General features: G+C 40.1%; 1 protein-coding gene across 50 annotated transcripts in view; it reads left to right on the plus strand.

The window, feature by feature from the left end:
* LOC140657453 (uncharacterized) overlaps positions 1-12,388 on the plus strand; it is a 372,414-nt gene that overhangs the window by 170,996 nt on the left and 189,030 nt on the right. For 42 of the 50 annotated variants that reach the window (XR_012044333.1, XR_012044336.1, XR_012044332.1 and 39 more), the window contains 2 exons: positions 6,619-6,674; positions 11,637-11,742. Coding sequence is in view for 28 of the 50 variants with exons in the window: in XM_072874480.1 (XP_072730581.1) it covers positions 6,619-6,674; positions 11,637-11,742 (162 nt within the window). In the remaining 22 variants the exon portion in view is untranslated. Of the gene's footprint in view, positions 1-705; positions 828-1,997; positions 2,149-3,586; positions 6,303-6,618; positions 6,865-11,636; positions 11,743-12,388 lie in introns of all 50 variants that reach the window. The other 8 variants (XR_012044349.1, XR_012044345.1, XR_012044348.1 and 5 more) reach the window with 2 other exon arrangements.

Below are 12,388 nucleotides of genomic sequence, written 5' to 3' on the forward strand. Positions count from 1 at the left end.
ATACAGGTTTACGTAACAGGTCACATTTTTCAAAAGTTCCTAAATCTTTCTAACTTCACTGGAGAATTTTGTAAACTTTCAGAATACCTATAGATAAACTATGCAGATAGTATGGTTAAGAGGTTCATCTGAACTCACACATTTATGTCCTTCTCCTGCAGTCGTACCAGGGGAGTTGATGCACATGAGCACTCTCAGTGGATCATTGTGGTTGTTATTGCAGAACTGGGCCTTGAAGTTAATCAAGTTTTGAAAACATAATTTCTTTCCTATTCGAAATATAGGAAACAAAATTCTCATCTTATGCTTTTCTATTTTGCTTCCAGTGTTTCAATTTTCTTTTAGTCAAGTGAATTAATTTTGCTAGCTAAATGCAACACCTCCTCTGGAAAGCCAAGCAGAGGGGAATACTGCAGCACGTTTTAGTCTCGCAAACAAAATAATTGCTTTAAAAATAGTCCTATATTTCTTCATTTTATGACATGCTCTCTTTAGACCTCATAATCATCCTCTCTTGTACTTGAGATACCTTCCCTCCCCGCACCCACTCTCTCCTATCCCCCTGAAATTTGGGGGGAATGGTAGAAGCTATATCAGCAGCCTTATTTCCAACACTGGCACAGGAGATGGAAGCAGCCAGCCTTCAATAGGGTTTGGGGGGAGAAGGTTTTTTTAATTTTTTAATAAGATCTTAATGTGTTTCAGAAGCCTTTTGCTATCTGCAGCCACGTTTGGATGGTCTCCTCTGGTGAGCACAGAAGTTTGCAACTCCTAGAGCGAATGGTGGAGCACGTGCATGGGGTCAGCTGCGTGCGGCTTTACTTCAGGTGCTTTAGGAAAGGGCATTTTGGTTTAAAAAACCCCAAGCAGCACCTATATTCGCTTTGGGTGCAGAGGTGTGGGGAGCTGGGAATTAAAGGAACATGAAACCCTCCGAAGGATGTGATCAAATCATAAAAATGAATTGTTTTGGCTTCAGCAAAACTGACAGTTTAGAGCTAAATTGGCTTTCTGAAACATACCTCAGTAATGACAAATGATAAAAGCAGGTGGAAACAAATCTATCCAGCTGCTGCAGCCGAGGGGAAGTTGGAAGTAGTCTGAATTCAGCAGGTTTGTACATGTTACATGAAAAGCAGTTGCTTGTTCAGATTGCACTGTTGAAAAGCCCGTATTTTCTTAATGCTTTTTTAATGAAAACTCAGATCCAGGAGAACTTGCTCATTCCTTCTGTTTTTAGATTGGCTTTCAAATGTTTCTTAGTTATCCGAGAAGTCACTGTAGTGCTGGGTGATTCAGAAATATAGGAGGCCTGCTTAGAAAATCTGTTTCAGGAAGGTAAAGGCTTTTGTTTCGATATGAATGACTTTCGCAAAGGGAGTTCATTCTTTACATTCTGTTCTTTGTTGTGGCTCTGCCAAGTTATGAGTAAACAAAACACTTCATGCACATTTCTGTGTATGATTTGATGAGGATGACGTACAAAGTTTGAAGGGAAAGTTAAAGCTTTTAGGGCGAATAAAAACCCAAGCCTTAAAAGTGGCGAATACTTCTTGCTGAAATCCTGTGAAGCAGCAGATTGTGCAACACTTCTCAAAAAAGATAAAAAGGGAGGGGGATAAGTAATGCTTTTGTATATTTGCTGTCTTAAGAAATAGGCTAGGAATGAACTGTTCTCTGGTTCAGTCCGGAATCTCTTGTTAAGCAGATGCTTATCATGTGTATTTTCAACCCACTTTCAAGGCAAATTTTTCCATCCTATTCAAGAGCATCAAAATCCAAAAGAAGGGTGAGGAAGGTGCTGTGAAGTGTGATTCTTGTCCATTCGAAATAATAGGAAAAATCGAGACCGATTTAGGTTAATTATTAGCTTTTTTGATTTTTATGTAGTTTCTGGCCTGTTCTTCCTTCTGGCACAGAGAGCGGGGCCAAGGGGGAAACATCTCCCTGGTTTTTCCCCGCGCACCTCTCACTGCCCTCCCTTTTCTCCCTTGCAGCTAAGCAAGCGGCGCGCAGGAAATCACCCCTGACCGTGGCTCCCACTGCGAATTTGGTGATGTGATTCGTGCTAATGTATTGCGGAGCAATTTTCTTTCTCCCTCAAAAATCAGAAACAGCAAAAGAGAGAGTGTTATTTTGGGAGTCCAGGTAATTTTCCTCCCTCTCCATTTCTTACCATCAGCAATAACCTGAAGGCTTCCTGTGCAAATGTTTTGTGGATGATTCCAACTGTTAAAGATACTATAGAAGCGCCCAGAATTTGAGCATTTTTCAAGGGGATGGTGTCTGTTCTTCAAAGAACGCAGTAAATAATATTTCATTCTTAAGTCCGAGTTTTTCAAGGAAAAATTCTGCTTTTTTTTCTAAGCAGAACAGTGGAAGCTACTGGGTTGTGAACACTTTAAGAAGTGTGGCCCAAAGGTCTGGTGATTAAAGGCAGCTTTAAATGTACAAGACATTTCTCACATTAAAAATCTGTACAGGGAGACCAGTTAATATTGCAATCAACGTTGCTAAAATGCCGATAATATAATATATGTTTTGGCATAATAAATACGTGTTGTGTATATGCATCACTACAGGCTGGAGATTTTTGCAGAGTAATTCTTGAGCAGGAATATCTAAAGCAAAATAGTACATGCAGTATAGCAGCAGGTAAAAGTCCTGATCATTTGTGCGTAGGTTACTGGAGAGTTACTACCATTTTACTAAGTTCAGAGGAGAGTGGCATAGGTGTAAACCAGGGAAACTGCTCTTAGAGTTGTGTTGAAAAAAGAGGCTGCTGCGGCTTGTGGCTTTTTATGGTTCAGACGATATGAACAAGCATGTAGTAAAATAGGCGCAGAGTTTGGCTAGCCCGAATAACTGCGGTGCAGAGCCTTGTCTGAGATCTAAGACACCTTTTGGAGCAGCATCAGAAAACCAACCATAAGAAGTAAAGCTGAGTTTTCTCTCGCCTCATTTGGAGATTACACACACATATATGTTTGTATTGTTTGTTTTGGTTTGTTGTTTTTTTTTTTCCCATGTTCCTGTACTTTATTTTGTTAAGTGTACAAGTTTACAGAAAGGAGGGCCTCTGTGTTCAGTGATGGAACCAGGCATGTTGAACCTTTGGTAAAATGTCTTAAAATGTGGCTTTTTAAAGCAAGCTTGATGCAGTGCTACTGAAGTACTGACAGTTGTACTTTGTGATAATTCAAGGCGTTAAGTTACATAGAGACGTGACCTTTCAAAGGGTGCAAACCACGCCGGTGCAGAGATCACCGCTTCCAGCAGGACAGAGGCAGCAGGAGAAGCGCAGCACAAACAGACCAAAACGCGGAGTTGAACTGCATTAAAAAAGCTCAGACAGCCCAGTTCACCGAGATGTCACCTTACCGGCTCTTTAGGAATTTCTTTGCCGTATAGGTGTGACTTCAAGGTGCAAAGAACCGCTTCATTTTAGGGGTGCCCTGCTTTCGTGCCTTGCTTGAATCTGGTCACAGATCCCAGTCAAACATTTCAGTGATGATTGCACGGGGCGCAGAAGGGAAAAAATTGTAAAGAATAAACGAAAAATCTGTTTCTGAACTTTTTTTGACAGACTTCCTCTGTCATCAAGCTTTGGATGGAATCGGGCCAGCTTGGCACTTAGTGCCCTGACTGGACATCACCGCAGGTCGTGCAGAGGCCTTTTGTCTTTTCTGAGGAATGCTTCCTTCCCTCTCAGTGGTCTGCAAATATGCAGATTACAAGTACCAAGGCGCAATCATGTCAACTATTTATGAAGGGCGGTCACCTGCGGTGAAATCCAAGCTATTCTGTATAGAGGAAAAGAACTAGGACATGTCCATGGGATAGTGCACTTCATGGATCTGAAATACTGTAGAGAAAGGCAAAGTTTTTCCAGAAGAAACACTGTTCAACGTCAGCTATACATAAGCAGAGCCAAGGGAACCAAGCTGAGCAATTGCAGCACTTTGCAGAGTCGGAAAAGTAAATAGCAGACTCTTATGAGAACAGCCACTGTGATCCTAGTAGATCGCAGAGAAAGAGCTATGAAACGACAACAACAACAACAAAAAAAAGCAAGAGGAGAGTTCAACGTCAAACTGGCAGACTCTACAGTGTCATCTGTAAAATGATATCATCTGCCAGAAAGCCTGCTGCCAATTCATACATTTTTCTGCATTCACAAGTTACAAGTGTGCAGCTGTGAGGCTATTGAATTTCATGACTGTACATTTGCAGCTTGTGAATTTGTCAGTAGGCATTTCCATCTTGATAATATTTGTTGAGAGCGGTGCAGTGTGTATTACCTTTGTATTAGATATGCTTAGTACAGTCTGCAAATGCTAATCAGAGAATCTCTGCTGGACCATAGTAAAAGTATCTAAGACACGTTATTTTCTTACTGCTTTGCATTTATATTTCTTGATTTTCCACAGCTCTTAATCATGACTGGAATCTCATTGTGGAAAGTAGTTGAATATATATACTGAAATAGGGGAACGTAATCCACACACATTATCATTATTTTCTATTCTTTGCTTTTTTGTGTTTAGCTCTAAGGGAACCTCATTCCCCAGCTTGCAATACCAGAATGCCGGAATCTTGTTGGGCTATTATACAACTGATTTTTTTTTTTTTTTAATTTAAACATGTTAAAAATACAACAGCAGTGATTTTTCATGTACATTAATTTGTTTGCATTTGTACACCTCTGAAAAGTAAGGGAGCATTTCTTTGGTAAGTGAAGGAAGCAAAAATGTCTGTTTAAAGTACTTTGCTGAAGACCACATAGGAAATCTCATTTTTAGCAATGGTCTATAAACGCATCTCTCTTAAACTGAGTATTCTAGAAATTTGAGGCAAAATTGTGCCTTAAAGGCACAGTTCTGAAGTAAAGGAAGAAGGGGAGACCTAAGAAAAAAAGTCTTTTTCATTTGGAGTTCACTTTGTAATATCTGGGCAGCACATTTCGCAGTGGGAACGCTGCCAAAAGCCTAGCTGTGTAGTAAATAAACATTTCGGGGAAAAGCTGGCTGAAAGAAGATGGCTAGCCAAGTAGGATCATGAACATCTATTTATTCATTTATTTATTCACTTTAATTCTGTCCTTCTATATGGCACCTATATCTGTATGGTTGGCAAATGACAGGTTTATCCACCGGAATCAAGATATAATTAAACAATACCCTGCTATGGCTGCAAATGCCATTCTTCCTGCTCTAAAGTGTGCTCTGAAGAAGCACCCGTCTCACCAAGAGAGAGCAGCAAATCCCATGGTGTTGCTGTCTCCTCCTATCAGCCAGCCTTTCCCCATCCTATGCCACGTGAGATCTGCTTCACGAGCGGAGCTGTCGCACAGAGAGGGGCCATTTGTGACTTTTTAGGTTAACGTGATCGCAAAACACGTCTTGCGAGAGGTCAGGCACCGATATGAATTATGCTCAGTGAATGTTTGGGATCCCCATGCTTTGGATGGTGACACACCGTTGGGAGGAGGCCACCACCTTCTCTGGCTTGCCTTCTGGCCTGAATTAAGACCAGTAAGTGCAGTAGTCTCAGTTTGACCAAACTGTGCCTTATGGTAATAGATCCCGCCTGGCAAAGCTCCTTGCGCAATAACTGTTGTAATTTGATTGCTTTCTTCATCACATCCTTGGTGCTGGTAACTACAAAGTTTTTCTTAGGGTTGTCCTGAAGGATCCTTCAGCCCAGCACACAGTTGCCGGAGCACGTACTAAAGAAACAAATGGTGAATTGGGTTTTCCCAGTCTGTCACAACCCGTGGCTGCTGGAGCAGTGAGCTGATTCAAGCGCAGCTCTCCCTAGGATTACGTACCCCTTGCTGATGTGTCTGCAGAGCCGGGGGAATAACAGAGCGTGCTGAAACCCAGATCTCTTTGCCACAGAAAGTCCAGGTGCATCTTCTTTTTTCCGTGGAGGTGAATTGTATTTCACCTTCCTCACCAGCTTAGGGGAAGATGATGCTAAAAATCTTTTGCTGGCCATAAGTAAATAAATAAACAAACTCTGGAGTTCAAGTATGCGTGGCATCTTGCTTTTCCTTAGCAAGCAGTGAAAACAAACAAAGCAGTCTTTTTTCCCCCTACTTCTGCAAAACATTGCCAATTGATAATGTAGTAGTAATATTAACACACGCCTGTTCAAAAATGTGATACATACTTTTGGGTCTTTGAGATTAGTTCCTCTGAAGTGCTTTTTCTTCGGCTGCCTGACAAGGTTTTTGGCTCCACTTCAGTCTGGTAAGAAGACAGCTGCTCAACTTCTGACACAAATGAAGAGAATTGATGGTATGCCATCTCCAAAATTCCCTTTTTCCTGGCAGGCACTACTAGACTGAGTGCTAGGAGTCGTTCAAAGTTTTGGGCTTTTTTGTTTCAAACGTTAGTTGGGGCAGGATTTGGGGTTTGCTTAGTTGGCTGGGCTGCTTCAACACTTGTATAGAGTCTGCATCTCTGGGACCATACACAAATATAGCATTAATACTTACACTGCTTATACAGCTTGCTCGCTTAGCTGCCGTTGTGTACTGAATTATCATTAGCATGGTTTTGCATAATGTCTTAGCAATTTATTTATCTCTCTTTCTTTGTCATGGAAATGCAGGAGACAGAAACTCCAGTGAGGGTCCCTGTAAGGATGGGCCGTCTTCAGGTTTTTCTGTAAGTCTGGGTCCTCTTGGGATATTTCTTTAAGGAGACTAGAGATGCGTATGGGTGACCAAGAGGAATAGTGTTTAGCAGCCAGCAGACCTCGTTTGCCCACCATGGTATTCCTCTGGACGCTCTGATCCTCTCTCTAGTGCATGAGCCTAGAGATGCTCTCAGGATTTTGAAGACCACTTGTTACAGGGTACGTGTATTTATTGTTTTAGCTGAGTACAAAGGAAACACCTTTCATCGTGCTTTGCTGCCATGGTTTTCCTGCTCCTCAAGATAACACTATATTTCCCGTGTTGTTCCTCTTGAACTATTTCCCGAGTCAGAGTTTTCATTTGCAAAAGACTTCAGCTGTTTGGGACTGTGTGAAGTATACCTTCAGACCTGTCTGTCTAAAAAGTAGTAAATTTATTGTGTTGCTGTCCCATTACTTCAGAAATAAAACCCTACCCTTGTCTAGTTTTAGACTTTACTTCATTTCATGATTATTGTTGCAAAGGGTTTGATTGTGATACACATTTTGCTATTCATTTTTAAACCTCCATGGAAGAGGAGCTATGTAAAGCTCTGAATAATGCACATGACATATGCTGCCTGTCTTGCAGAGGGAATTGAAGAACCTGACAGCAGTTTGCATTTTTGGAGCTGGAGAATAGAGGCAGTAAGCTTTAGTCAGGAGTTTTTGGGACTCAGAGGTCAAACCAAGAAGCGGGGTTCAGAGCTGCTCTAGCAGAGATGGCAATTAGATGGGGCACAAAGGATGTGTTCGGAGCTGGCCTGAAATTAAATATAATCTAGTTTAGTGTTACTGTCACTTCATAAAGACACCATTTTCCTTGGGATGGTAAAACTTGTGTCCCTCAGATAACAGCGAAATCCCTTACCTAAAGTACTAACATTTGGCAGACTTGGAGGAATGGGCGGCAGGATCTCGGAGTTTTATACGTAAGGAAATGCTAATAAAGGTGGTGCTATTAACTTTGTCACAGCAATAAATGATGGCTATGTGCACAGCTCAACTGGATTTTCTTTGTTAGATGTGGAATTAATACCTACTATCAATGTTCCTTACTCTCTGCTGTTGTTACTTAGCAGTTCCTGAAAGCTTGCATGAGATGGGTGATTCCTTCGCAGTAGCTATTATGCGTGTATGTGAAAGTAAGACACACACTGGTAAAAATGCTTTGTTTCTTTAAAGTAGGTAAAAAAGCTATACCCAAATATGCTGAAGCTTGGCTGCTATTAAATGAGTATTTTGTGAAGACAGCAAAATATAGTCTGATGAGCAGTTCTGAGAGAAGATTAAATTCTTGCTTGAGGGAAAGAAGTTAAAGTGAGATTTCCTTAAAATAAAAAAGAAAAATAATTTTCAAGAATCAAATACTGACACCCCCAAATCTGATTTTGACTTCCGTTCTTCACTGTGAACTAGAAACGGGCTCAATCAAAAATGCCACTTTTCTGAAAAATATTTGGATGGAAACTCTGTAGTCAGCTCATTTCCGAGCCGTTCGGAGGAGGCTGCTCCGTGCGCACGAGGCTGGTGAGCGCTCGGCGGCAGCTGCACCGCTTTCGGGGCTGCGTGGATATTGCGCTCCCCTCCCAAAGGCAGCGAGGGCCCTGCCAATGCACGGCATCAACTTTGCGCCCATTAGCAACAGAAATGGGATATACTTGGATTGTATTAACTGGTAGCCAGTTTTGACGTTTTCATCTCAAACAAGTCCTTTTTTTTTTTTTTGTTCTAAGAGAATATGGGAATCTGGGGTTTGTCCAGCTGAGCTTTCCCGGAGCGGTGGTTTTGGTTTGGATCTCGTGCAGGTGGGGAGCACTGGACTGGTGCAGCGGAGTTTACTTCTTAAAAAAATGCAGCTAGCTCCTTTGTCTCTTAGGCAACTGCAAAAATAACTCCATCAAGAATAAACCTGCAAACAAGGGTGAAAAAGCAGAACTGTGTGAAGACATGAAATATACTGGTTTAAATAGTCCTGTAAAGCTATTTCCTCCTCCTGTACCCTTCCAAGGCTGTAAAGATGTGCTCTGATTCTTAAACACGAATCCTGACTTGCATAAATTCAGTGATTTCATCTGTATAGATCTGCAAATTGCTAAGGTAGTAATACCTGGATATTTTATGGCACATCCTTGAGTCAATAGGCAAAAGGTTTCTGAATAAAAGCCTCAAAATTACCTTATGAATTATTAACTATTCCCTATATTACCTTTGAATTATAAAAACATAGAAAAATAGGAAGGAGAATTGAAAAGCATCAATCTCAGGTTCTTTAAAAATGTAATACTAATCATTTGAGCAGTGTACAAATCTTTTATTAAAGATAAAGAGGAAGCCATACTTTTTTATTAACTTGAGGATATGTTCAATCCACATGATTAAAAATCTCATTACAAACTCAAGTCAGGGAAGTGATTTATTACTGAAACAAAATAGAAGGCATTTTGCTGCCCATAGCTGTATTTTTCGTGAAGAAAACTATGAGTTTGTATCTACTTTTGTGTGTTAGGTATTTCTAAGGGTGGGTTAGATTTTTCTGGGAATGGTGGGGTTTCACTGCAGTCTGCAGCTGAAGTGCTGCTACCTTAAGAGGGAAAGCCTGAATCAAAATTATAGGTACCAAGAGATACATTTTCACTCTATTAGATTTAGACGAAGCAAATTATTTTGTCTGATTTGGTAATAGGATGTGCAAAAATTCAGCATTTTATACGTAGGTACTATTCAAGTGTAGCTAATACTGTAAAGCAAGTGTCTAACTGTAGCTATTTTAGGGATTCTTCATGTATCACATATACTAATATTTATTAACCAGTATAGTATGGATGTACTGTGCAAAAAGAGCCCTTGAAGTGAAGTCTCAGTTTGCAATGATAAAAAATGACTGACTCAATGACGTTATTTCCAGAAATACTATCCTACTTAGGGAGATACATCTACAGAACATATATAATATTTTTCTCCTTACCGAACCTTAGGCAGGTGAAATATTTTGCTTAAGTGTTAGGCAGCTCTATGGATGTCTTGTACTTGAAAAGGGTAAATGTCTTAAATATTGAATTATGCCCAGCATAAGTTCCAGTACTATTTATATTACATCCTACGATGTAAAATGGAGATAATACTGAATTTATTTACGTCACAGCAGCTGTGGAAAAACTGGGTTATACACACTTGCATATAAAGACAAGACATTAAATGGTGCCATCAATTCCTGCAAGCCAGCAGAAATAGCTTTTCTCTTCCCGCTAACCATGCCTGGATGGCTCCCAAGGCTGAGTGCTAGTTTTGCACATCCCACAGGAAGTTTGGATTCTCTCCTGCATCGTGGGTGGAAAATGCCTGGTATTATCATGACAGGTGCAATAGGTATTGAAACGTAAACCTTTCGCTGATCCTGGGTAACATATTGCCAGTCCTGGGCTTTGCTCCAGAGGAGTGTTTTGGGAGAAATTACATATCTTGAGGTAAAGAAACATTTCTGGAAATAGGTTGCTTCAAAAATTTGGCAGCTCTTCAGATGTTCAAAATGTTAGAAGTAGTCAAGGCAGAGATCGAGTAGTGGGTGGAGGAAGGCAAAGAAAGCAGTTAAAGGTGCATAATGTATTGTAAAACTGTGGGAGAGATCTGTTGCACAAACATCATGGTCACTTAAGGAGGGATTCATGTGACAGTTTGCAAAACTGGGATAAAAGAATTTGTTGGGCACCTTTACTCATCTCACTTGTTCTCAGTCCGCTGTTCTATTTCCGTCTGGATTTGGTGTTTAATGCACTAAGCGGCTTCACATTCCACTCACCAATTTCAAAACTTCAAATATTAAAGAATAACAAAGGTGTCAGAGTGATTCCAGTTTCTCGACTTAAAACTACGTCTCGATGATCTCAGGAGAGACCCGATGTAAAACATTGTGCATGTGAGGTACAGAAATGCTGAGGGACCTGAGGGGACTTTTTCCAGAGGGTAGGATGGAAAAGCTGTTTTCTAGCGAGGAGGAGATCTTCAGCTTCCAGTAAGACCTAGCAGGCCCAGTAAGACATCAGCAGGCATGGCACTCTCAACGCGTCCCATAGACTGTAGGTAGTTTGCAGGGCAGGAGTAAACATGCTATGTAAATTTGCAGGGCAAGCCTTAAATATGCTGTGTAAATGTATCTTCGATTTGAGAAGTTCCAGGATATCAGAAAGCATAGGAAATATAGGTGGGGTTCATACTTCTGTTTGTGTTTGGCCTGTGCTAATTGAGCTACATGACTTTATGAGGAATGGCAGAATAAGAAAAATGCCACCAAAACATCTTTTTAAAATTTCACTTCAATCTATCTCCAAAGTGGTTTTTGGTTTTGGCAGTTGAGGGAGGATCCTCAAGAGAACAAGAACTTGTTTTCTCTGGAAAATATGCTTTTCTTTCTTTTTTTCTCCTATATTTGCACATAAGTGTTGTTATGTTTTCATTTCCATCTGGAAGGTACAATCTTCAAGTGAAATCTTTATGTCGTAGCTTTATGAAATAGCATCAAAGTAGGTGATAATGAACACATTAAACATCTTCTGATGATGAACAGGATACTGTTAAAATCTTGCTTTATCACATGGAGGAAACTTGTGTATGTAAATCCATTACATGCCAATGTCTGCTCAGTCGGAATCCTTCCAGGATTTCTCCTGCTTTCAAAGGAAAGTTTACACGAGTGTTTTAGATTGGGTTGGGAGAGTGACTGTCCACATTTCTGCGCTTAGGTTGGCACCTTGGAGGCCCTCAGCACCAACTCTTTTGCTCTGTTGAGATGCTCCTGTTGGCTCACTAATGTAGAGATAGCTTAGGTTGTTCCTTGCGTCATGTATTGTGAATGGCAAAGCATCAATTAGACGAGATGAATTTTTAAAAGATCAGTGTATACGCTAAATGGGATAACTGCTTATTTCTCAGCTTATGCGAATTTTGTTTTTCAGATGTTTACCTTCAGGAATATGCTTGGCAACTACTAAATATTTGCCCAAAATACTGCATTCTGGATTTCATCTGCCAGACTCTGCTTTTTCTCTTCATAAATCTTGGGTAAGTTTGTATTTGTGATTTGGCTTGAGTTTATCTTTAACTTTATTTTAACTGTATTTTGTTGGAACTGTAATGTAATTTATTGTAAAGATTATTGAAAAATCTGATTTTGAAAATCTGAGAAGACAACAGCTTGAAAAAGGAATAGAAAAATTACAGAGCTAAATACTCACCCAAATAGTCTGTCTAACAACTATCAAAGTGATAAGTTTGGATTAGGATCTAATTTACGGCTTATATATATTTCTGCATTTCTCATACTGTAGAATACCGAGTCAATGTCAATGATTTGACGTTGCTTTCAAAAAGTACAATTATAGTATATTCCGCAGAAGAGTTATGTTTCACAGTAGTCCTTTGTTATAGTTGGCAATAAGTTTGACACAGCTTGGTTCAGAGCCGAGTAACCTTTTTTCAAAACATCGTTTGATAAGATGCTCATAAGACTTTGCAATGTATTACAAAAAAGCTCATCTATCAAAATAGTGCCATAATTGTAGTTATTTGTGTTTATGTGCATGCATGTATTTTATGTGTATAGATTGCTAAGTATGAAAAGTTTTCAAGGTCAGTGCTGGAATATGTGCCAGACCTGAAGAGGTGTATCTCTGATAGGTATGTGATAACTCAAGAAATCACAGAATCA

This window comes from Ciconia boyciana, chromosome 10, assembly GCF_034638445.1.
Source record: "Ciconia boyciana chromosome 10, ASM3463844v1, whole genome shotgun sequence".
Taxonomy (NCBI): Eukaryota; Metazoa; Chordata; class Aves; order Ciconiiformes; family Ciconiidae; genus Ciconia; species Ciconia boyciana.